Genomic DNA, 27,239 nt, shown 5'->3' on the forward strand with positions numbered 1-27,239 from the left:
TGTATTTTAGTGAATGCATGCTTAAAATACAGATAACGGGGTTCAATCTCTTTGGTAGTGCTTCAAACTACAAATCTGAGTCTCAAATACCTCGTTTCTCCCCAAATCTGAAAGATCTGGATATGCAGAGTTGGTTGAAGTAATTTTGCTGACCATGTGTTTATTGCATCCCCACCATTGTTACCTGAAATGTAGCATACACTTTTATAAATTTTTATAGCACAAATAAGTCTCTGAAAGGAGTAAGTAGCTTTGCTATCCCTTCAGAGCACTTGGAAGACTCAACAAGCTGGGTGCTGCATGGTCCCATAACACTGTTAAAATGGTCCTGCAGTGTGTAAAACTCACTGGAAAAGACAGAAAAGTAAAATACTGTCATAGACACATTTTATGAAAAATCCTTTCATTAGGATTTTTTCTCCTGAGAAGCTGAGAGGCCTTTAAGAAGCTCAGAGGCCTGAAATGAAATGTAAACAATAATTATCTGCTGCTGAGGAATGCAATAGGTGCATCTTTGATTGGTTTCATGTGGTTGTTTTTAATTAAGGGCCAATCACAGTCCAGCTGCTTGGACTGTCTGGTCAGTCACAAGATTTTATTATCACTCCATTCCTTCCCTTTCAAGCCTTCTGATGAAATCCTTTCTTCTATTCTTTTAGTATAGTTTTATATATCCTTTTGTCTTAATATAATATATATCATAAAATAATAAATCAGCCTTCTGAAACATGAAGTCAAGATTCTCATCTCTTCCCACTTCCTGGGACCCCTGTGAACACCATCACAAAATATTTTATCAGTGGTTAAATGTTTCCTAGAAAGATTAAGTGGCTTGTCTGTCTACAGCCACACAGGATAACAGGATAGCTTTTAGCTATGAAAACAAATGTCTGCTGAGCTGCTAATTGCAGCAAGGTAGCAATATGTTTATGTACAATACTCTATTACCAAAGAGTCTGTAAAATTAAGAATGCATTTTATAATCATGCAGTTTTGCAAAAGATATAACAGATTTTAGAACAATATAACAGAACTTTAAACCTGGAGAAACCCCTGAGACACTATAAAAGACTTCAGTCATTGTACAAGTGAATTAATGTTTTGGAATTTATCTGTGCATCTTCTGCCAGCCTATTATGAAGATATGCCTGAAATGTATTTTTTCAGAATGTTATTATATTTACAATGTATTACTAAGTAAACGTCAAGCACTATCTATTTTTAAGTAAACTTCCAGCACTATGAGACTCAAGCACTACTTAAAAATTCAATATTTCTTGCAAAAATAGGGACTGCTCAATTTTATGTGAGTTGTCCCCCATGCCATAATCAGAACCACTTCATTCCCAGAAATCACTCTCACAAATGGATTGTCTTTATTTTACACATCACCAGATGAGGGGAGATGGGGGAAATTCTTATATTTATCAGTTTTAAGGCAGCCAGAAACATTTCACCTATTCACCCAAAATTCAGTAACTGCTTTGGCCAAAACAAGTTTTTAAAAATTGCAAGACACATAGCAGAAAAATGAAAGTTTAGTGATTTGCCTGTGAATTATTTCCCAGTCCTTTTACACATCCAACCAGAATAAATCACTTCACCAACTTTCCACTCATTTCCCCAGTGATTTCCCCATTTAGTTGTAGCATAAATGGTAAACTGGCCAAAACATTTGTGACTGCTGCTGAGGATGCACCTATGTATGGAGCAGCCATCTGGCTGCTGCTCAGAGACAAGTAAACCAGCAGAGTTCTGCTACACTCTCCCTCTGTACAGGATCTGACCTGGTTCCTGTTATTACTCTGCCACCAATTTTCAAGCAACTTCATGAGCTATATCATACTTTGAAACTGTCGAAGACACGATCACTGTCACAGTTTTAAGAGTGGCATTCAAAATTCTGACTCCACCCAAAATACCAATGCAACACCTTTAGGAGAAATGGACTACCTGAAACCAGAACAAAACCTGATGCTACTGCGAAAAAAAAAAAAAGTGCCCTCTGTTGAAAGCAATCAGATTTAAGAGAAGCTATGAAAAATTATTCTCCAACATTACCATTGGGTGGCAGGGCCAGGTCCAGTGCCCAATTTAATTTTGGAAATGTGCAATTAAATTTACAAGAGTAATAATTCAGTACTTTAAGAATTACACTACTGTTGTGGTGTGTTGCAATGTCCGGTTTTAAACGTCCGGGGCCCTTCCCATGTGTACCTAGCCCTTCTCCCTTCCCCCTCACCCCTTGCTGAGTGTGCCCTGTCAATCAGGCTAACATACCAGCAAGGCGTCGTGTGATTCGTCGATTTCAAAGGATGCTCCTCAGGCCTGGGGGTCATTGGCCTGTCTAAGTGTCATCCTCCCTTGAGACCCTGCCCCCTTCACCTGGTTGGTAACTCACCTGTCCCCTCCCCTTCCCCTGTCCCCGAGCTTAAAATGTGAATGAGACCATGCGGCTTCATTCTGTTACCAGCAGTGGCCCAGTGCAGACGTATCTGTACTCATGGAATAAACATCTGGCTACCTTCTAGCAGAATCCATTCCCTTTCTCTCCACCATCGCCAGAAGCTCTCTCCTGAGGAGAACGGAGTCCTGTCTTGTGCCCCGCTGCACTCTGCCGCCAGCCAAGGTATCTCTGCGGTTAAACACCACAGTGCTGCCTGTGGCCCAGCAGCGAAGGTCAGAACTGGCCTGGGCACCATCTAACTGGTTATATTGGGATACATATTCCAATATACACTACTAGTAGTTTTGACTGTATCTAAAACCAAGGCATGAAAAACCATGAAGTTTTTCACCTCTACAGCTAGCCCACAACCAACTGTTCTTGGGAGCTTCATGCTTTTGTGGTTGAACTGATATAAGCAGTGAAGTTTTGTCACCAACTGCATCCTCCAGATTGCTGAATTATGTCTCTAAAAAGACCAAGAAAACCAAATTTCAAAATGCTTTGATGATTGTGCCATGTTTCAATAGAAAAGGTATCCGCAGTAAAGGTGTATGTGCCTTTATAGCTGTATGAATGTCCTTCATCACCCAATACCACCAGCACTGTGACCTCTCCAGAGCACCACATTTCATTTCCAAGTTCTGAGACTGGCAGATGGATCCAAAAGTGTTAGCCCTGTGGGTATGGGAAAAACAAGCCTTTCTCTAATGCTCTATGGCAAGACTATACTGAACGTTACTTATTCGGTGCAGGCAGATTCTTGGTAAAGTGGCATGTTCTCATCATTGATCACTATACAAAACCAACCATCACAAGCATCTCTTGAGCCAAGGGTCGTACTATGGGTGATTTTCCAAAAATTATCACAGGAAAAACCAAATAAAACCATGGTAGGTCCTGGATCTGGAAGCCTGTCACCACACAATGAAGAATTCAACCAGAGTTTTCTGGGAACGGTGGAGGTCCTAGTCTAGGGGTGCGAGAACTGCCACCACCAGACGCGATGAACCTACAAAACCGATGCTGTCACGCAGCCCAAGCCCAGCAACTTTCGTAAGGCCTCGGCCCCCCTTCGCTGGGTGGGGGATGCTGTAAAGGCCGCCCATGGCGGCAGGACTGTGCTGTGCCGGGCCGTGCCATCCTTCCACACCACCGCAGGGACCAGCTGTTCCCGCACAGGATATCCGCGGTGTGCCGAGCAGCCCCGCAGCTGCATCCCCTCGCTGGGCGCTCGGGGCCGCCACACCTCGGCCAACCCCAGCCGCTCGCAGAGCGCTGCCGCCGCTCCCCGCCCGGCCCGGCCCGGCTCAGCCCAGCCCAGCCCGGCCCAGCTCGGCCCGGCCCGGCTCGGTCCAGCCCAGCCCGGCTCGGCCCGGCCCCTCCCCTGTCTGCAGCGGGTGGCGGCGGGAGAAGGGCGGCGGCGCCGTCACGTGAGGCCCTGCCTGGCGCTCGGCTCCCCGCGCAGTCCCGCTGCCGCCGCCGCCCCAGCCCGGCCCGAGCCTCGCCGCCGCCTCGCCTCGCCTCAGCTCGCCTGGGCTCCTCCGTCGCTCCCATGCCCAGCAGCGAAGCGGTGCCGCTGGGGCTGGGCGCCTGCCGCAGGTCGGGGGCGCTGGGCGGGATGCTGTCGCTGGTGGCGCGGCTGCTGGAGTGGCTGCGCTCGCTGTTCTGGAAGGAGGAGATGGAGCTCACGCTGGTGGGGCTGCAGTACTCGGGCAAGACCACGCTGCTCACCGTGCTGGCGGTACGCGGCCCCCGGCCCGGGGCAGGGCGGTGCGGAGCGGTGCCCACCGGCGGGGCAGGGCCGCGGGGCGCGGCGGGCGCGGCCGCCCGGCGGGGCTAGAGGGGCTGCCCGCCCGCCCGGGGCCGCCGTCCCGCGGCCTTTCCCCGGCAACAAGTGCGGGCTTTGCTGCTGCGGTGGTGCCGCCGCCTGCCGTGAGGTCCCGCGGCGATGCGGTGGGATGCGGAGGGAGGGAGGAAGGGGGGCCGGGCGGGAGAGAGCATGAGGCAGCTTTTGCATCGTTGCCACCTCGAGAATTTCACAGCAGGATGCTAAGGTGTGTGTGAAAGTGTTTTCAGAGGGAGGAGGAAGATGTCTTCTGGGTCTGGCTGCAAAATGTGCCCATCTTGGAGCAGATTCGTGGGCATGGGCTCTTGCCGCGGTTCAGGTTGGCTTTCCATATCCAGTGTATCCCAGAATAATAGGCTGTGCATCCCTCAAGGCCGCGGCTTGTCCGTTACTGAATTCTCTCCTCCCAGCAGTTGCAGCAATACTGATGCCTCCCACAAATCCTCCATAGATCTTCCCCAGCATTCAAGCCTGATTCCAGCATTCTGTTCCCCCTCTGGTGATGGCCTTGCAGCCTCTCTAGTGCTGACACCTACCATGACATATTCCCTTTTACCATGCTGAAATACATTTCTCCTCTTCATTTGCTGTGCCCTCGAAACTGCATTTGAGTCCAGATTTGCTTTCCATCAGAGGATGGAAATAAATAAATAAATATATATGTAAATATGTTATATTTGCTAACTATTAATCATGAAGCTTACTGAAGCTTTTCTGCAAGGTGGTATCTCTTATTAGGTGTATCGCAGCTTCAGCTGCTAGAAGATGAAAATTTCTAGATGTTCTTTAGTCCTTATCATGAAAAGCTAAAAACTGAACTGGGAGGTGTATGGGTCCAAGTCAGAGACATCAAGGCAATGAAAACCTGAGTATGATATTTGGTACTTGCTTTTGTATATGATTATGGAATAAGGGAAAAATAAGACAGTATGCATTAGTGTGAATGAAGAAGTGGAGAGAAAAAGGAATGGCAGGTGTCCCATGAAAGTATGTTTTGGGTGACATCAGCAATCAATGGAATACACCTGTAGCTGGTATTTTAGTTGGTTTGTCAGGCACTCAAATAATATTGCTGAGGTAGGCCTCGGTGCATTTTATGCCCATTGGAAGTGTTCATTCCCCAAGGGAGGGCCTTGCTGAGGAATGGGGAAAAGGCATGATAAGTTACATTGCTTCTTGGGTTGTTTTCATGAACAGAGCAGAGAAGAGCACAGCAGCTCAGAGACCTCAGTAGTGTGTGGTGGCAGAATTTCTGTGTGTAACTCTTATTCCACTCCCTGGACCAATGGAATCCCATGGTGTTTGGGATGTTATCTTCAACACCAGAGCTCTCCTGTTACTGCAGATCTGATTTTCCCTGCAAATGTTATTTCTTAAGAATGTTCTACAAGGCATTCGTGTCTTGTGACTTAGGGAGGGTTACACATTGCAGGTTTTATAGATTTTGGATCTTCCAGTCTGGAGATGAAGTGCCATGATAATCATCAAAGAAAAGTAGTTGGAGATTTTTGAAAAAAAAAAAATTAGGACAAGGCTAAGTAATATTATACATAATAACTGTATATTTATTAACAATAAAATAATATTCATATTAGAATATTAATAATAATTTTCTGTTGAATACCGTTGATATGTGAAGGGCAAACAGATTTGGAACTCTAGTATGTTTCTGAATACATATCTAGAGTGTGACAATGAAATTAGCTGTTGTGAAATAGTGGCTCCTTAAAATGCAAGCTGTAGTGGATCGAGAAAAAACATTGGAAATTACAATATTTTTCACTTCGCAAGAGCACTCAGAGATCCTGTCATGCTAAGACTGAATATACACCCTTTGAGTCAGTCTCTACTCTTCAGAGTTTGAGCCATATTTAGTCCTTAGTTACCAATGGAAACTTTGGATAAAGTCACTGCCTTGTACTGTGGATGTGCATTGATATAATACAGTAGAATCTGGTCCATGGTTATTGATATAGTAGGGGGTAATGACACTGTTCCTTATCAGTTCAATATTCAGAAACTTTCAGACGACATTACATTGTAGCATTGGTGATTTTTCATTTGTGTCAGGAGGTAATCTGTTTTTTATTGGAATATGGCAATAAATTTTTTTGCACTTCTTAAATATTCACAAAAATAGGCAATTTTAGGTAATGTAAACCTTCCTTAGCAAGCACTGTAGGAAAAACTTTTTACTTTATGGTGGTCAGATCATAACAACACAATAAACAGCTCTTGGACTAACATGAGCAAACAATTGAACCTGTTCCTGTCTTTTCCCTGTGTGGGAAAATGAAAAACTGTAGACATAATACTTTCTTTTTATCTGATTCCATTCAACCAGAATGGGGAATTTTTAGAGCAAAAGACTGAAGAACAATCCAGAGCATGTTAATTCTTTGCATTCTATCCCCAATACTAGAGGAGTTATGGTGGTTTGGTTTTTTTATTTATTTTTTGTCTTCCACTTTAGTGTATTACATGTGATGTATAATTTGCTGACAAAAGTAGAATTCTGACTTTCTGCAGGCTCCTGAGTTAACTCAGGTTTTCCAGGCATTCCTGTCCTTGAGTAATGATGCTACATTTTCAGTGTTTGTGTTCATATGTGTTTATACATCAGTCCTCCACAAATACAGGTATTACATATTTTTAAAAAATCACATAATTATAGAATCATTAAGATTGGGAAAGAACTCAAACATCATCAAGTCCAACATTTGACCAAACACCACCCTGTCAACTAAGCCATAGCACAAAGTGCCACATCCAGTCCATTCTTGGCTGCTTCCAGGGATGGTGACTCCACCATTTTCCTGGGCAGAGCAGTACCTGGTACACAAGAGGGTTTACTGGTTGGCTTTGTCATACTACATCCAGCTAAAAACTTCTGTCAGTGCTGGGTATGTGTATCTGTATAAAACTGCATGGGCTTTTATTTTCACTTTTTTTTTTCCTACTGCTGTTGACAAGTTACTGATGCAGGGAAGAAAAAGACAAAGGATGATGAAGATGTATAGTAGAGAATTTAGCAAGAAGATTCCCATAAGTAAGGTTGAACAAACAAGTAGAAGTTGTTTCTTTCCTGAAGGATCTAATTCTAAAATCTTGTGAGACAATCATGTAACTGTCAAGAGTTACACAGCTTTTAAAGCCCCAGATTAAAAACTGTTGACCTTTAATTGTAAATGCAAACTGGAGGCAGAGTGTATTCTCACTCCACAAACAGGAAAGAGAAAAGTTTCAGAAATTGTACAGATCCCAGGAATAGCCCTGGAGGGGTAGACTGAGAGACACATTGCTGTTCCAGTGCACCTTCAAGCTCTGATCCTCCATTTCTTAGATGAGAGGCAGTTGATGGAACATGACTGCATCTTGCCTTATCCATATACCCGTATATTCCTACAAAAAAAAGCAAAACCAAAAACAACTGACAGCCCAGGGCACAAGGGTTGATAGGTAAATATGGGCTGATAGATGTGGGAGGGCAGTGGCAGCCCCAGAAGGGGCTGCTTTCCTTGCTGGATGATTGGAAAACCAGGTTCAGAGAGCACCTGGGCCTCTGTATGGACATCAGTAACTATTGCCTGTTAATGTATCCTGTCCAGGATAATGTTAATGATTCATTGTTAGTGATTCATTTTCAAAAGGAAGAATGAGTGATGAGTTTCCAACTCAGATCTGAGTTCCGTCTTAATCCTCCAAAGGTGTCTTTTGTAGTGTGTAGAAGTCTGTAAGATTGCCATTGGTTTGATGAGAAGTGTCTCTGTTGTGGGAATATTTCTCCCAAGTGGGGGAGGAGGCAGCATTTTTGTGCTGAGGGTTTGTGGTACACTGAGTTAGCACCTTGTCCTTTTCTGTCTTAATGACATTCTCTTAGCTCTGCAGCAGGATTCCTCTGCTGTCACCTATGCAGAGGGAACAAGTCTGCACATAGTGCTCTCTGCACGGGTAGTTTTTATATTTGGAGTTAAATTACTGGTAACAGTAGTGAGAAACTACAGGAAAAATCATGGTGTGACCAGTTTTATAATATTTTATCATATTGGGGGAAGGACTAGGTGACCTTTGAAGGTTTCTTTCAACTGAAATCATCCTACAATTCTATATTTTGGCTGTGCTGCCAAAGGATCAGATAAAGAATTATCTGAAGTCTCGTGGTTTCTGGGGTGATCTTTGTTGCTGAAGAGAATAAAAGATCATTTAAAGGGACTGAAATGAACAGTCTTCCATGATGTGACAATGCAGTAATTGAAGTGCTGGCCAGTGCTCTTGCTGAAAATGAATGTGATAATCTACAGTATTGTAAAATAACATCTTTTAGGTTGCAAATGAGAACCTTTCTTGTACGTATCAACTGTTTTATAATAAATATAATTTTGGTTTTCTATTCCAGTCGGGGCAGTTCACAGAAGATATGATTCCTACAGTAGGCTTCAATATGAGAAAAATAACAAAAGGCAATGTTACCATAAAGGTAGGTGTGCATGTTTGAATTGATACAGAGTGAATAAATAATAGAGTAATTTCAACTGGAAATAGGAAAGACAGGAAATTTCTTTTAAGGTTATAGGATCCCTTATCTATTTTTCTAGCTCCAGACTAACTTTTTTTAAAGCAATAGTAATCTATTTCTCTGTTATATTAATCTGTGTGATTTCATTGTATTCCATGCCAGGCAGAAGCTTTGTTGCACTTTTTTGATTCAGGAAGGTCATAAAATGTGGAGATACTGAGGTAGCTGAGTTGACTCCTGAGGGTGTATCTATCTTCTCTCTTCCCCCCTCCTCCCAGCTGTAAGTGGAATCTTGAGTGGCTTGACCCTTAACTTAGGTATCTCACTGGAGAGTGTGGTTTAGCTCACATGCTAGCTATGCTGAAGTAGGACATCTAGCTTAAATCATTTATCGGAGAACTGTCTCTGACAGCTATAGAGACACATAGGCATCAAAATAGAGATCAATCACTCCAATAGCATTAAGGTGCTGTCTGTTGTTTGATTAGTCTTAATGAAATTCACAACTTCTAGCTAAAATTAGATTAAGGGAATCTGGATTTTTGTCTTTACCTTGATTTTTCCCTCCTTTTCCATAATATGTAAGTTCTTTTCACCCTCAGTTCCTCTGGTCTGGCATGACTCCTAAACTACTGATCAAATTCCAGACGTGCCACAGTCAATAAAAAAGTTACTGCATTCAGACATAGTTGATAAATAAGCCACAGGAATAGGAATTTCCTGTGTTTTTTTTTTCTTTTGCACAGAAGCAATGAAGCCATGATTGATAGAGAGAAAACATAAAGCATAGGTGGAGGAGTGTACCAATGCTGCTGCAGAATTGGCAGATGTAGAAGAAAACAGAAAAGTTGTGGATGGTTCATTAAACTAGGCAAAAATCTTTTACTAGTAAGCAGTTATCAAGATAAAGTATTTTTTGAGGCAGGATAGTTCAAGAAGGAACTGACTAATAGTTTATACCAGAGTTGTCTGAGCAAATGATGTTGCAAGATTAAGTTGTGCAGAGAGGGTGTGGGTGAGTTTCTGTGGAACTGTGCCTTGTTTTACTCTTTGATCTCAAAAGTAATTTTATATATAGTTGCTATAATAGAATTTTTAAGAATAAAGAGATAATGCTAACATAATTAATATGTTTAATAGTTTCAAAAACCATATTTAATTTGGAAGCCAGTCTGCCTAGGAAAATATCTTGTTTCATTCTCACAGTGTCTCTGCTACAACAGCATTCAGTACAAGAAAGAGGTGTAGGGGAATATAACTCTTAGGCATAGATGCTTATTTCCTTAACAGTCTGTCGGATAAGCTACTTGTATGTCACCAATCCTGTATCTAGGTTAGAATCCTACAGGCCATTGCTAAATAAGGTTTTCATAATTATTTTACTCAGAGAAAAATGACATAATCTTTTGATAAGTTGATGACTCAAGAATGATGAGGCAGTGCCTCTTGCTAGAATCCTTTTATGAACTATGCAGCCCAGTAACAAGAATTCACACTAAAATTTTCTTTAACCTTTTTATCCCAACAAAACAGGTAACCCTTCTCACAGAAATACTATGACATTCAACTGTCAGCTATTAAAAGTAATGGATAAAATATTATTTTACTAAACCCATGAAGTTCTTTAAACATGACAGGAATGATGTTTTTGCTAAGCAAAGACCTGACATTGTGTCTGACCTTTTTTGAAGGTTTCATGGGGCACTGCAAAACAGAATCAATTAAACTTACTATAAGGTTCAGGCTGAGAAGTCAGCTAGGTCAAAAAGTCATCAAGTGAAAAATTGGCATTCTAGAAGTATTAAGATTGATCACTTTTGGAAAAGTAAGTTGCAAACCCAGCAATTAGGTGATACTAATCCTTTATCTGTTATTTGCTCTACCTTGGGGTAGGCCACTAAGAAGGAAGTACTATGCTAGGGCAGTGTCACTGCCTGGTTTCTTTACTTCAGTTCCATCTGCAGATTCCACACAATTCCATAAGGCAGAAAGAACTGAAACCCATGGTCTACTTTTCTTTCTTCTAATTTTGGCAGTCATTTCCAAAAGCTGATAGATTTATTTTTAGTATCTAATCTTAATATGTAAAAGTATGGTCACTGGTGTGTGTGTGTGTGTATGAGTATTTATCTGAACCATGCTAAAAGAAAAATGCTGATTATTTACTTGAGCCAAAACATTTTGTAGGAAAATGCCAGTTTCAGATGTTCTTGAATTGAAGCTAAACCTGTTTAGAAATGTAAGGCTGTCAGCTTTAACCATGAATTGTCAAATTCTGACTTACCAATATGTTTAATAATCTGTCACCTGTTACTTCCGAGAAGAGAAGGCAATAAAAGAAGGATTTTACCGCACATTGTTTGAAATCTAAGCAGGGAGCTTTATATTTTGAGGTTGTGGTTGAGGTACTGAAGTACAGAATGATTTCTAGCATCAAAGCATTTTATGTACTACAATGTAGGGATATGCTAGAACTGTTCTGTTGAAGTTCATTACAAAACTGATGGCTATATATTTTTTTTCCCTGAGAAGAATATCTGACTGAATTGCTTTGGGATTTTAATTACAAACAAGTTTTGCTGTTGGTGAGTGATTTGATTTTGATGATTTTTCTGGATCTGCTTGGTATTAGCAGTCCTTTTGCTTAGGTGAGATTTACTGTTCAACAAGCTAGAAAGTAATTACAAAAATTTACTTTAGCAAGCCAAGTTTTAAGAACCTCAGAAGACTTGAATTGTGAACTCCTGTTTAAAGTGATCGGGAATCCCCAGCCAAGCAACCTTTGGTTATTGCAGTGATGGTTTAGAACAGTCTCAGTTAAAAGGAAAGAGAGCACCACAGACATGTGTATGCACAGATGATGCCACAGATTCATTTCCCTTGCTCTTGCATTGGCAAATAGCATGGCCAGGCAGATTCTGCACTTCGTGGCCATAGTGGTCCGAGGGAGTGGAGAGCAGGTGCTCAGGGCCCTGGAGCTGGCGGGCCGGGCTGTGGTCACCCCGGCTGTCACCGCTAGGTGCCGGTGTCCCTCCACCACTCCCTGCACAGCCCGGCTGCGGGAGAGCCCGGCTGAGCTTCCTGCTGCTGCACTTTGCTCTGATGAGGCAGGGAGGCAGGAGAAGGACACCAGCTCTGTGCATTCCTCTGCCCGCTTCCTTTGTTGCAGCACTTCTGCTCTGGACAGTAGTGTTTTCAGGTCTCTATGCATCCTCACAGAAGCAGAATCCTCCTGCTTTGTAATGCTTCCTCCTGCTAGTTAGGATTTCTTACCTGTCTTATTGTCATTTCAAATACAAGTTTATGTGTGTACTCTGAATGTAGCTCCAGCAGTGTTTCAGCACATAATGGCTATTCGGTATGACTTGGATCACTCTGAAGAAGCTGTGCTGTGTCTGGCCTGATTTCAAGTCAAAGTGGTTATTTCTGTAAAAAAAGAATTTTTGCTGGATGTCCCTGTGTTTAATGATAGTTGTCTGTGAGGAAGAGCTGTACTGGTGGTTCAAAAGGGCTGATCCACAGCTGGAAGCCCAGTTACTGGTGCTAAATCCCAGGGGTTGTTTAGTGTGTTCATTAGTGACCTGGGCGGTTGCTGGTACTACAAAACTGGGAGGAGTGGCTGGTGCAGCAGAGGGTTCTGCTGCCACCCAGAAGGACCTTGACAGGTGAGAGAAATAGACTGGTAGGACTATTTCTAGGAAGTTATGGAAGTACAAGGACTTTGCTTTTGTGTCCTGTTGATCCTTCTAGCATTGTGTTTTGTGTCTGATAAAATGGCAAATAGCCCCTGATCACTTAGAAATACTCTCTCCCATTAAAATGCCTCAGTGCTTGTTGTCAAGAGTTGAAGATACGTTGTGAACATTTTTTCTTGCAATTCTATTTTCAGTTCTTCAGTGGAAATATTAAATTATAAACATTGAAATGTGCATATAGTTTTTTTCTTTTATTTGACATGATTAAAATGCCTAAGTTGGACTTTATCACCAGGGAGGAGGAAGAACAGAGTTCTTTAAAGGGCCAAGACTGATTTCAAAGAACATATTGTTCTGAGAAATACTGCCTGCAGAAAATGTAACCACATTGCACATTTTTTTGACTCTTAAGGACGACTATGAAGGCATTTCCAATATATAGGATAATAATTAGTAAGTATTCTAAAGTAGTAAGATATTCTAACTTCCATATTAAGTTACATGGCTGGTAGGTACTACCGGTTGGGCTGTGTAGGTTTGTATATACAGGGCAATTTATTAAAAAAAATTAAGGTTATTAGGTTTTTTATTCTTCTGTTTATTGGGCAAAAAAAAAAGGATATTTTTGGTTGAAGATTCCAGTCTAGAATAGGTGATTGTTTAGGATTTGTCCTTCATGAGCTTGGACAGGTGGTAAGTAACCCAGCCTGAGCCAGTTGTCTGAACTTGCTGGGGAGCAGTGGGTGCTTCACCAGGTAGCTAAGGTGGGTGAAACAAACAGAAAAATTTCCTGCTGTTGGTGCCCTTTGAGCACTTCAGTAGCCAAAGAGAAATTTTAGTCACCTGGATTAAATGCCTAAATTTTAGGTGATTGAAGTTGTCCCATGTTACAGCTCCCTGTTACACACAGCTGGCTCTGAGTGCAATGACTGCTGTGTGTGTGTGAGCTCATTGGTCTCTGTGTCTATTGGGATGGTGGATGTTACTGGTGCTGCCTTATTCTCTCCAAATACTCCTCTCTGCTTAACAAATTCCTCACCTGTTTGTTTGGGTTAGGTTTTATGGCTGGTACTTTCTGCATACTTCCAAGATGAAAGATACATTTCCAAGTTCAAATATTTGCAGTGTTGGATTCATCTTGCAGGTTGAGATGTCTGCGTGTAAACATCTATATGTCTGCAGTGAGGCTTAAGCTCTTTTAGTAATAGTCAGAGGAGCTGTCATCAGTGCTGTCAAGCCTAGAGCATAATTCTGTCATCCTAAACAAGATGTTATATGTGATCAGCTGAAAGGCTGTCTAGACTTTGCTGACTACTGTGAGATTGTAGGTACTGAGCCCACACACTGACATCAAGATAGAAATTTGTCATTGTAATCTCTGTCCACAAGAAATCTCCTACCCAGCATATCTGAAAAAAGCCATGTAACATGACATCTAGAAAATGCTTTTCCTGCAACTTTCTCATGAACCATCAAGCCTTCCCACAATATGAGCTAATTTGAAGAAACACAGCTAGAGTGTTAATGAACCTTCCTGTAACTGAAAGCTTTCAAAAGTCTTTGAACCTTTTCATGTGCATTTTTGCTCAACTGCCATGATAGAGCTGTGTGCAAAAGAAAAGGATCTGCTCCTTAAACACAGCTAATAGCTACAGTCTTAAGATGGAGCCTTAGATCCTCCTGAAAAATTGGAAAGAGATAAATCCAAAGTTTCCTCTTTCAGAAGAATTCAGTGTATCTTAGGTAAGTACATGGTACTTACTCAGGTAAGTATAGTGGTTCCATCCTGGTGATCTAGTTTACAGATTAATGCATTGCACTACTTAATGACACAGTAGACCTGCAAGTGCAATAAGAATTACTACACTGCAGAAGTAGATAGAAATGAATAAAACAGATTAAAATGCAGTACCAACAAGATATGTGCCTTTGAGTTTGAGCCTGAGCAACAAATCATTGAGATTTTAATCTCCTGTGAGGCAATGGTACTGTGTATCAAAAGAAACTTTCTCTCAATTTGGTCATTCTGTAATCTTGGCTGATTCTTAAAATCACAATTTTATCAATAGGGGTAAAATTATCTTTAAATATTAAGAAACTTTTATTCCTGAGGGGCCAGTAAAAGCCATGGGAGGATTTGAAGACCAGCCTCTTTTAAAAAACAACCAGACAAAGTAAACTTCTTTTTATAGATACCTGTACGTTCAAGTTTAGTCTCTTGCCTATTCATACCCAGAACATACTTTTTACCTGTGTATTAAATGCTGGGGTGCAAAAATTGTTGGTATACAAAACGTGTAAGGCTCATGTAAGAAAACTTCTTTAACACTAAGACCTCTCCCCTTTCCTTCCTGGGTACCTCTTGTATTCTCACAGTTCTGTCTGTTCAGTCATGTACTATGAAAATGGTTGGTGCAGGATTTTGTGTTTTGAATTAAGTAGTTAACTCTTTCATTGGCTATTCAATATAATAAAGAGTATTAGAAAGTTACTATTAAAAACATTTTGATTTCAAAGGGAAAGAAGTAAGGATTTTTTTTTAATTTAATGCATTTATTTTTTTCATATATCATGTACTTATTACTATGTTGATGTAAATTTGGTTCTAAAGCTCTGTTAATAACACCTAGTCTATATTGTGTCCTTCATGTTGTACTTTAATGAATAGCTGTAAGCCTGATTAGGGAAACTGACTGGAAATGACTTATCTTCCCATTGTTTCAAGGTGACTTTTTCTCCTAATGAGAGTAATCTTGTTCTACAATGCAATTTAATACTGCAAGATATATATCAAGCAAGGGCAAACCCAGGATTTTTTGTCTTGTATTATTTATTTTGTGATTAGTCCATGCTGCATCATCTTGTAGATTTTCATGGCTATCAGAATTCCAAAAATCTATTCTGACTACTTGCCTGCCCTATCATCTTTCCCTTTTCTTTTTCCTCTGGTCTACCAAGAAAATAATTTAGTTTCTTTTTCAAGACACGCAGATGTGCACCAGATGGCTTTGGATAGTTTCAAGGTCTTGATGAGTTATTGGAGTAATTAGTGTTGGTGTAAGTTTTGTCACCTAACCATAATGCTGAGTACTCATTACGTTCAAGCTTTTAAAGTATAAAGGTTTATTTTACTAAGACCTTTGATACAGTGCTTCAAATGTCAGTACAGATATTAATTGATACCCACTTCATGGTCAGAAGCTCTTTCATGTGTAAAATTTTTTGATCTTATTCAGGGAATCAAAAAGCACTCTACATTTAGGTGATACAATAATTTTATGTTGGAAGGACTGTTAAGATATCAATCAGGGAATGATTTTTACTGGTGAATTGAAAGTACTTCTTTCTAAAATATGAATATAAGATATTGAAAATTATATAGAAATTGATACATAAAAACTATTTACAGGCTGTGAAATTAAAAAATAGTGGACATTCATTGAAAAAGGCCTTACCCCATGGGTCTGTGAAGCCTTGCTCTTTTGTGAAAAGTTTTGTTGCCACAGAAGGCTTAATTTAGATTTATAGTGTAAATGTGAGGACTACTATTTAAAAAATTTGTTTCTGTATATATTACTTCCAAATTCAGTTGCTTCTGTAATATATATGCCTCCTAGATCTGGTATGCAGTATATATTGTTTTGACAGCTAAATCTGCTTAAAATAAGAAATAATTCTCTTTGTCCTTGGTAGAGGAACAAATCCATTACTTTTATTTTTCAGTGTTCATCACTGTCTTAATCTGTGTGTCACTTGTAACAGGACTGTTTTTGGATGTAGCTGTAACAGATACATTATCGTATAGCCCTGACCTGCATGATGTATATATGTTACCTGGTACTTTGATCTGAGAAACAGTTTTGAAACAACATTCTGTCATCCACCAAAAATACCAATCTTTTTGCAAGTAAAGGAAAATACGTAACTCCTTTACAGAAAAATAGTGTGTTAATGTTTTAACAAATTTAGGAATTCCATGGGGTTGCTGGGCACTAATAGCGTATGTAAGTATTTATAGGATTTGAGCTTTTGTGGTAGTATAAGCAGAATTTGAGCTTGCTTTTTTCAAGAAACATTGCTTAATCACTTCAGGCCTACCTATACTACTGTTTCCTTTCTGGATATGATTAATTAATCCATGTGTCTGTTAAAGCACATCTGTTGAACCAGTGGGAGAGCTGTGGAGGTATTGGAGCTCCTTGGAGTGGGGAGCATTATCCCTTTTGTGGATTCAGTCTGCTCTCTGACCAACTCTTTGTTTATTTACTATCTGTCTTTAGCCTGTTGAAAATCTGATACCTTCTTAACTCAGGCCTCTCTAGCCACATTAAATATTAACCTGCATAACTGTTTCATACAATGATGATACTCTTTTTGGTTTTGAGACTGTGCATTTGCACAGTCTCAATAATTCACTTCAGTATCTGAGTAAGACTTTTCTTTTAGTGAGTGGGAAAGGGTAACATTCTCCAAAAAACATTTGGAGCTTTTAGTGTCACAGGCCTGAAATACTCTGTGAATGTGCATGTCCCCCTCCATTAGCTAGAAGGGACCAAGAAGACCTTTTAATTAAATTTTGGAATTGGCAATGCAATCTGAATGCTGCATGTAAGACTTAATTTATTCTGTTGGGTTAGGGCTATGTAGTTAAAAAGTGTTTTGAGGCTGGAGTGTTTTCCCTTTTCAGGTGTGGGACATTGGAGGACAGCCAAGGTTTCGAAGCATGTGGGAGCGTTACTGCAGAGGAGTCAATGCAGTTGTGTAAGTTTTCTTTTGTATGTCCACAGAAAATGTACTTTGTAATATATATTATTGTAAAATTAGGTATTACATTATATTACACATAAAGAAAATTGGGGTTTTTTTTCTGTTGACCTCTATCACATAAGAAGACCCAATACAATAAAAGTAGTGTGTTTTGCACATGTAAGACATGTAAGTAATTGCATATTCCAAGCCATTTTTCCCCCACAGGCTATATTTAACAGCCTAAATCTGTTATCTTCCTATATCAATATCTTCCTATATCAGTAAATGCGGGACATATATAACTTTGGATTTTTCTAATGCTCTTGTTAATATCAACACGTTTGTCACATTTCAAATGTTTTAATACAAATTTCTGCAGGTAGTGGTCAATGCCATAAATAACTCTTCTTTGTTGTAGTTACATGGTGGATGCAGCAGACTTAGAAAAAGTAGAAGCTTCAAAGAATGAACTTCACAGCTTGATAGATAAGCCACAATTGCATGGAATTCCAGTAAGTATTTTCATTATTATTCTTACCTGAATGTTGACAGTGTGGCCTAAATCCTCCTGAGTTGATTTCTCTGGTCTGTTAAAAATACTGGGTTATATATGATGCAGCCTTGATACATTGAGCATTCTTAGAAAAATGATTGTGGTTTTTTTTCATAGTACTCAGCAACTTAAGAGTGCTGCTTTGTGTTAGTACAATTTCTTGTCTAAAGGTCAGGATAGATTTCAAAAAATTGTTTTCACATGTGGCATTATCAGACAGTAATGAATTGCAGTCAGTCCCTGGGTGGCTGGGTTTCAGCAGTGACCCAGGTATGTTTCTGGCAGTTCTTATGGCATGTGAGATCAATATTTCTGCAGGTTGGCAGACAGTAACATCAACTAGTGTCCTCTGCCTCCAGAGATTGTGAAGGAGCTTTTTTTATTTGTCCTGACTTTTTCTTGACTTAGTATTTCAAACTAAATTGTGTGGAAAAAATGCAAATATGCGCCTGTTCTCCAGTTGGAAGTGTCAAAGAATAGTGTATTCAGCTGAAATTCTAATGAGGAATATGAAGGTGGAGACTAATGTTGTTTATTTAAATGTAATCTTTACATTTAGGAATTAGGAATCCATCAGGTTGTCATTGGTCTTTATGTTGACATCACCAAACAAGAGTTCATACCTTGATTATAAGAAAGAAAACAGTCCTACATACAAATGAGGAAGAAATAACTCATGACTTGATGGCTCTTCCTTGGCTCCTTTTTTGTGAGCAGTAATTTGGACACTTGGCCACTACAGGTAATCAAAGTTACCTGAGGGTGAGTGGACAGTGTAAGGACTTAAAGAATGCACTTGAAGTGTGTCAAAACACTGTCAAAGCCACAGAAGGAACTTCCCATAAGATAAGCCACCACAGCAGGAATATGAGATAAGCACAGATGCCACAGCAGGCAGAAACTAATTCCAGGCCTAATGGAGCTGAATGTTTAATTAGTATCTGAACATGCTGCCTATGTGGGTGTTGCCACCATGGCAAACTGTGGGAAAGGAAGTGTTTGTGCACATGCCATTGGTTATGGGAATAGCATCTACACCCTGTGGAAACCTGGGACTTGGTCTGTATGAAAATGGTACCTCCAGCATGCAGTCAGTCTCCCTCTCTCTCTCCCTCCTTTGGTCCCACTATTCTCAAAGGAGAGTTTTTCAAGTGATTCACCGTCTTTTTTATAACGCTTCCTATTTTTGTTGTGATTTTATATGTTAATTATCTATTGAAAAAATCCTACAGAAATAGGCAGTTATGCTGCTCATGGGGAGTGACAATTGCCTGTCCTTTGTACTCTCTTTGCATGCTCTTTTGCTTCTCGCTTTTCCTTACTAAAATGATTGGTCTCTCATATCTTCAGTACTATTTAATTAAGTTCCTTGCCTCTTGTATGTTATAATATCACATTCCAAATGCCCAGCCTGACCCACACAGTAATTTCCAAGGTGCAGTGATGTATTTTTTACTTACTTTTACTTCATATGTAGTAATTAGTATTGAACTTCCTTCAATTTATTGTGCTGATTATTTGCCACTATAGATTTTAGAGCAGCTTTATTAATCTGGACTCTAAATTACTGCAAGTAATGAGCTTAATATGTTCCAGATTCATGAGATATAATGGGACAGTCTTAGAATTGTAGCACATCTGGAAAACAATAATGCAATCATAACTAGAAAAATCTTCCATTGCTTAGTTTATCTTAGAATGTGCTCAACCCATTTATCTGACCTTAATTTATTCTTGAGGCCTTAAATAGGAACTCTGAAGTTCCAGCATCTATTGGGTAAATTTTCTGCATTTCATGGACTTGATTCCTAATGGCTGCCTTTCAGATTTTTACCATGGATGCTCAAATTGGACAGAGAGGTGGCTGGTGCTTAGGTGATACATGGTTTGTAGGCTGAGCTGTTCAGTGCATCAGTGTTAAGAAACAAGGGAGAAAAATATTGTGGAGAGAATTTTGTCTGGGTCTTTAGGACCAGCCTCTTCTGCTGGGGCCCTACTTTTGATTAACATCAGTCTGGTCCTCTGAATTGAATATCCTTTGGTGGCTTGAGTGTACCTGATGCATGCTGGCTTCCAAATTTCTTTGCATTTAGTCTGATACCATCTTGTAATGCCATCCAGAATGGAGAGATTCACTTTCTGAGGAGACTTTTGATACTAACACACCTAGAAAAAATTTGATCCAGTTTTCAGAGGGTATACATCCAGCATCTGGTCCTGACTAGCAGCAGGATTTCCATGATGTTCCCACATCATTGATCGTTTTGAATATGTCCTCTGTTACATTCTAAATAGCTGCAAGATCCAGAATAATGCCAGCAAAAAGTTACAGACAAAAATGAAATTTCATTGCTCCTGGATTTAATAGGCATATGAATTCTTTCTTTCAGGTGTTAGTTCTTGGAAATAAACGAGACCTCCCAGGTGCACTGGATGAGAAGCAGTTAATTGAGAAATTGTAAGTAGCTGGCTTTTGTAAAAACTGAGACACTGTGAAGTTTGATATGTAAATCAAAATTATTGGTAGTCTATGACAATAACTGGCTATAAAAGATGCTTTTTTGCATGCTCAGATATTCCATTCGAGCTCTGCTGGTGCCTGATGTAGTGATCTGGGCTGATCACTGACCGCCGTAGTTTTGAATCTCTCTTGATTGTTGTTTGGTTGTGTGAAGTTATTTCAGATAATCCTGTTTTCCCATCACTGAGGAAAGAACTGATAGGCATACTGAAAGGGTCATTTTGACTTCTTGCAGTACAATGCAGTGTCAGTTTAATGCCTGAATGGCATTAGAGCAGAGCCATATCAATCTAGTGTTGGTAAATTTAAGCAAGTCAGGTAATTTTGCCAAATATCCAAAGCATAACTTAGGGATTACTGAAAGTAACAAATTGATGCATAGTAAATGTAATTGTAAAGAAAATACACTACTTTGTAAAAATGACCAGTATAGTACTAATTTTGTAAAATTGGATTCCCAAGTCACATAATTTGAATTAGTGTGAAAGTGAAGTTTTGCTATAGTAAGGGTGTTCCAAAGACTGGGGCTCTTAGAATGGCTGAGGTTGGAAGGAACCTTGAGGTCATCTGCCTGCTCCAGAAGAGACTTTTCCCATTGGAGCTGCTTGCTCTGGACCATATCCAGACAGCTTTTAAATATCTCCAAGGATGGAGCCTTAGCAGCCTCTCTGGGCAGCCTTTGCTAGTGCTTGGTCACTCTCAGAGCTAAAAAGTGTTTCTTTGTGTTCAGAGAGAGCTTCCTGTGTTTTAATTTATGGCCATTGTCTCTTGTCCCATCAGTGGGCTCCATCTTCTTTACAGGCTCCCTTCAGATTTTTGTACACATTAATAAGAAGTTCTCTAAGCCTTTTCTTCTCTAGGCTGAACAGTCCCAGCTCTTCAGCTTTTCTTAGTATGTGAGCTGCTCATTATTTTAGTTGTCCTTTGTTGGGCCCTATTCCATAGATTCATGTCTCTCTTGTACTGATGGTCCACAGCTGGTCAGGTACAGCCTTACTGGTGCTGAGTAAAAGGGAGAGATCACCTCCCTTCAGCCTGCTGGCAGCCCTCCTAGTGCACCCCAGAACACCATTAGCACTTTTACCACACTGCTTGGTCGTGTTCAACCTGGTGATCTGCCAAGACTCCCAGGTCCTTTCCTGCAAAGCTGCTTTTCCAGACAGTTGGCATCTGACCTGTTCTGGTGCCTGGGGTTGTTTCTCCCCAGGTGCAGGACTTTGGACTTTCCTGTTTTGACCTGCATGAGGTCCCCTGCCCGCTCTTTTCTCCAGCTTGTGAGGTCCCTCTGGGTGGCAGCATGACCCTCTGGTGTATCAGCCACTCCTCCCAGTTATCTGCCATCAGCAAATTTGTGCTTTGCCCCATCATTCGCAACAAATGAAGATTTAGAACAGGATTGGACCAGTGTTGGTCCTGGTGTACACTGGTAGTCGCTGGGTTCCAGCTTGCCTTTGTGCCACTGATCACCCAGTGTTCAGCCAGTCTGTGCATCCAACCCATACTTCCTCACCTTGTCTGTGGGGATATTATGGAAGGCACTGTCAAAGCCTTAATCAAGTCAAGGTGCACAATATCTGTTGCTCTCTGTCAGCTACCAAACTGTAGATTTCATTGTAGAAGGTTTTTGAGTTGGTCAAGCATGATTACCCTTGTGTGAATCCATGCTGACTACTCCTGGTCACCTTCTTGTCTGTCACATGCCTGGGAATAGTTTCTAGGATTAGTTGCATCATCACCTTCCCAGAATCAAGGTGGGGCTGACTGTCATGTACTTCCCCAGGTCCTCCTTTTTCTGAAGAGTGACATTTGCCTTCCTCTGCTCTTAGGCACCTCTCCCAGGTGACATGGTTGTTCAAAGTGCCTCACAATGACATCAGCTGGTTCCTTTATCACTGCAGGTGCTTCCCACCAGGGCTGATGGACTTCTCCATGTCAAGTCTGCTTATTTATTCCCTGGTTAGGTAATTTTCCATCAGGGGTACAACTTGTTTGCTCTGACTCATGATCTCTGGGGTTTGTGAAGGCCAATCTTGCTAGCAAAGGCAGGGTTTTCATGTCCTGTGTAACCAGGTCCTCTGTCTCATTGAGCAGTGGGTGCACATTTTCTCCTGTCTTCCACTTGTCACTTTCTAGTTTTCTTTGACATCCCTCATGAGATCCAGCTTCAGCTGGGCTTTGGCTGAGCTGCTGGTGTCTCTGCATTCTTGGACAGTGTTTCTGTATTCCTCCTAGGTTACCTGTCTCTGCTCCGACCTTCTCTGTGCTTCCTTTTAATTACTATGTTAATGAACTTACTGTTCATCCACTTAATGTCTTTTGGCTTTTTTTCCAGGCTAATTAGGATAGGTTATTCTTAAATTTGGAGAGGAGCTTTGGATATTAGTTAGCTTTCTTTATCCCTTCTTTGCTACAGGGCCTAACTACATGGGACTTTCCCAAACAGATCCCTGGAGAGGCTGGGTCTGCTCTCCTGAAGTCCAGGGAGGTCCCTGTTTAGTTCTCTTCTTTGCTGCTCTTGTATGGTCTTCAGACTTCTCAGTACCTTCACTTCCCACCTGTTCAGGAAAATTGTTTGTGCATGTCTGTGTCACTTGTGTGAGGATAAATAAATGAAAAAATAAGACTGTTCAGAAGCTCTGAGGGAGGCTGGAGAATTCCCAGAAAGAAGTTGATTAAGAATCAGTTTCTTCCTAAATGCAGAGGCATCCTTTCAGTAGGAGTCAGATGTGATATATTAAGTATCATATAGTAAACATCCTGAAGATAAATGGTGTGATCATTTGAGCACTGATATTTTATTATGATTTACTGGACAAAAAAAACCCTCTGAATTCTTAGTGAAAGGTGAATGCTAAGACATGGGTAATACTTGGTTGCATAACAAGATATAAAAATAACAAAATCTTATTTTTAGCTTATGGAATCTGTGGTTTTATTTCTCACTATTACACTGACCTAATGTGAAATTAAAATTTTTGTGAAATTACTTTATAAACTTTTAATCCTTATAGTTTAAGAAATGCATGGTTTTCTCTGTGCAGTGGCATATTTTAAGAATTTAACATCTGAGAATAGAATTGAACCCACTGAGTAAAAAGCAGAAAACATATAATTTAATGGAAATTTCTATTCTCAGTGTTTATGGGATTATAACAGTACTTATCATTTTTGTTTCTGTAGAAACCTTTCAGCTATTCAAGACAGAGAAATCTGTTGCTATTCTATTTCCTGTAAAGAGAAGGATAACATAGGTAAGCTTCTTCTAGTATCATCAGTGTATACTTTGGAATTTGGATCAGATCAGGTTTGAACATCTGCCTCCACTATACTATTGAAGATCTCAATAGATCTCAATTTACATTGAAAGGTATTTTGCAATTATTGTATGCCACTGTATTTGTTTCAACATAGAATTATGTTTAATTAAGAAAAACCTTGTTGAAATATTTAGTTCCATGAGAAGTTAATTTGACAGGGACCATGGAAAAGTGTATTTAAAACCTGGATTAATTGAATCCTTTACAAGAAACCTGTGTTACTTTTGAAGAAACAGTAGCTGTCTGTGAAGGCCTTCCAATTATTAGGTGATCCTAAAAAACTGTTGGTGATTTACTCCACACATGGTTTTATTTGGTAAGCAAGTTTTATGAGCATGTGGCTGTTCCTCTAACTGAGGGATGGGTACTTTTTCCAAGAGGAAATTCAATGAGTGTATCCTGTAGTCAGTGAAGATCTATCCCCATTAACTTGTCTTCCATCTGCCTTTGCTTTTTGCCTTTTCCTCTCTCTGCTGTCTTCCACTTTCCTGTCCCTTTCCTCTGTAATTTTCTCCCATTCCCTTCCCTCCACAGGCTGAGCTAGCAGCAGCAGCAATTATCTGGGGCCCTGCTACCTCTGTGCCACCCTTCTCTGCATGCTGCTGAAACAAGTGGTGCTGGATGGGATGGGATCCAGCCTGGCTAGATATTTATAGCTGCTATGTGAGGAAACCAGACTTGATAGAAGAGCTGGGCAGCTCTGTAGGGCTCAGCTGAGTGAGGAACTGTGAGAGTGGGAATGGGAAGAAAGCCACTTTCTCTCAGCTGCAGGGGAAATTTCCATCCTCCACAGAGAGAAGCAGGTAGTGGAGATGGTGAGGAGACTGTACCATGGCACCTGGACTTCAGTGAGCTGGGGGAGAGTTCAGCTCTGTGCAGAGATGGGTTAGGCACTGAGGGCTTCTCCTGCAAATGGTGTAGATGACTTGGGTGTGTTAGTTGGAAGGAAACCAGACACATGTTTGCTGAAGCTTGGGGTGCAGCTGTTATCTCTGAGTGAGGGAGATTCATAGAAGGTGGTGCTACAGTGGGGAAGATTAGACTTCAGGAGATAAGGACTGTAGAAGACAACACAGGATAATCTCAGTCGTTGAAGGGCAGTGAATGTGATCGAGGTTTTTGAAATGCTGTGCTTGATCTTTATCAAATTGGCAAGGCTGCAGTGGAGGTTCTTAAAAGTGGGATTGTGACTGGAAAGTAGTAAAACCAGCTTAATTTCTGAAAGACTAATGGAGGAAATAGATTTTGATAATAGTCTCTTTATCTGGATGCCCTGGAGGAGAAAAGCATGCAACAAAAAGCATACTAAAATTTGCATGAAAGAATGATCATTAATGCAGGAACAGTATAGATCCCTTACTTGTGGAAGATCTGGGAGTAGTGATGGAAAAAATCCTAACTGAGACTTGGTCAGGTATCTTCCAGTGTAATACTGTGCCTAGAAAGACTAGCCAGGCTCTTGAATGTTTGCAAAAGCAAAATAAAGAATGGGAGCACACTGCGTATACCATTTCAGACTGTGGGCATTGTTGGAGCACCATATGCCATATTTTGAGGAAGACCTTGAGAAAAGAGGTTGGGTGAGAAGCTAGGAAGACCAAAGGGCTCAATTTATAAAGAAAGACTGTTATGTTAGCTTATTAAAGGGATGAAACTACTAGTCTTTTAAGGAGAAGACTGGCAGCTGTCTTCTTCCTCTGTGTTCTTGGCTGATGCCAGCGCAGTTGAATGAGATGTGATACTGGTTTTGCAGTGTGAACTGCAGCCTAGCTCACTGGTCTCATCAGGAGCTGTAGGTGTAAGGCTGCCAGTTACTGTGTCCTGAGAGACTGTGGAAAATAATTATATAGTTATTAGCTTTGATATAAGTGCAGTGGGTTGCTTTTTTCTGCAGTCTCAGAGCCTAAGCTGGTCTGCAAGGATATTCATGGAGTGCTGTCTTGAACTTAAGACAAATATGGCAACAAATTTCAATTTGAGGGCTAGAGCTGCTGCTGCCCCCTGACATCCTTTCTGCCTTCCTGACAGATGTTACTGCCTTGAGGCAAAAAAATCTAATCTGCTCATGAATCAGTTTGTGAACTGCTGCAGTTTTCAGCTCAATGCCTTGGATTGCATCAGGAGGGGTGCCAATTTCAGCTATCAAATTTTAGTCCAATGTTGCATGTCTTTCAGAGACCTTGGACTCCTACAACCTACCTAAATAGCTTCTTAATATATTGTCAGCTTCTTAATATATTGTGTATTTGCCTTTGTTCTCACTCAGCATTTCATTCTAGTCTGGATTTTACAGTTTGTTTTATGCTCATCTTGAATCTTTGCTTTTTCAAGAGTTCCTTATCTATCTGTGGCTTAGAGTACTTGATGTCAGTCACTGTATTTCGAAAATACAAAATGCACATGATTTAAAAACATACAAAAATAACCAGAAAAGGGCCACCTGGAGGTTGATGTTCTGAACTTCAGTTATGTGGGAATGAGAACCTGTGGGTTTCTGGGTTTTGTTTGGTTGGGGTTTTTGTATTTGTATTAGCCTGCTGGTGTTCTGTTGTACTTCTACAGTTGCAAACAGGCTCTTGAGTTTCTCATTTTGTTTTATTTATCCTGACAGACATAACATTACAATGGCTTATTCAGCACTCCAAATCAAGAAACAGTTGAAGAAACTATTGCTGAAGATAACTCTTCCCCAATCACTTTGACTCCTATCACCTATACACACTGAAAAGATAAGGAATGCAACTGTCTACTACCAGGACTCACTGTGGTCATATTTGTTAACAGAAGTAATCTGGCTTGTAAATCTGGCTTGTAACTTGTCTGTCTGGTTTCTTTTTTTTTTTTTTTTTAATTCAGATATTTGTCTGCCTAGCTAAATTCCTGAACGCCTTAATACAAGACTGGAAGAAATCAATAATTTTTTGAGCTGAAATGTTTTGAGTTTATGCATGCAAATTGTCAAATACATGGTACTTTTTTTCTAATTTGAAACTGAATAAATTGTGCAGTGGAAACAAATGACTGGTTTGTTTGAATGTCACATATAATTATTCACACAGGATTTCTTCCCTCTGAACACATGGAGTTAAGTACATTCAATCAATTAAATCAATTAAAACTATAATTAAGAGCTTCTTATTTGAACAAAATGCTGATATTCAGAACATTTTCACATACTCTAGAGAAAAGTTGTTTACTCTGGAGAAAAGAAGGTATGTATCTGTAGTTACTTAGTTTTTCCAGTCACTAATGTGAATCATTCATATGAATATTCTTTTGGAATTGAAAAATAAAATATTCTAGACAATATTGTCCTTCTGTATTGAGAAAGGAAAGAGTCTAGAATTGTAGTGGATATTTTTCTTTCTTAGAGAGTGAGATAGCTGATGAGATCATGTGCATCTTCTCTGATGTTATTAACCCCCAAAATTCATGGATTTCCTAAGCATTGTTACTGTAAATGAAATTGTGTTTGTGGACTACTCTGTCCATTCCTGAATCTTTAAAATTTTCAAGTGTACAACATAAAATAGCTGGAATCTGAAATAGGATTAGTCCTTTGGAAACAGATTGAAGAAGCAATTCACTTTTAA

General features: G+C 40.3%; 1 protein-coding gene across 1 annotated transcript; it reads left to right on the plus strand.

Moving 5' to 3' along the window:
* The first annotated feature begins 3,837 nt into the window (after nucleotides 1–3,837).
* LOC135442669 (ADP-ribosylation factor-like protein 8B) lies at nucleotides 3,838–26,664 on the plus strand. The gene is made up of 7 exons (XM_064702740.1): nucleotides 3,838–4,190; nucleotides 8,692–8,772; nucleotides 17,194–17,267; nucleotides 17,674–17,767; nucleotides 20,199–20,266; nucleotides 23,510–23,580; nucleotides 26,258–26,664. The coding sequence occupies exons 1-7, from the start codon at nucleotides 4,002–4,004 to the stop codon at nucleotides 26,305–26,307; spliced, it is 627 nt and encodes a 208-aa protein (XP_064558810.1). The 5' UTR covers nucleotides 3,838–4,001; the 3' UTR covers nucleotides 26,308–26,664.
* Nucleotides 26,665–27,239: the final 575 nt, after the last annotated feature.

Source organism: Zonotrichia leucophrys, chromosome 1A (assembly GCF_028769735.1).
Source record: "Zonotrichia leucophrys gambelii isolate GWCS_2022_RI chromosome 1A, RI_Zleu_2.0, whole genome shotgun sequence".
Taxonomy (NCBI): Eukaryota; Metazoa; Chordata; class Aves; order Passeriformes; family Passerellidae; genus Zonotrichia; species Zonotrichia leucophrys.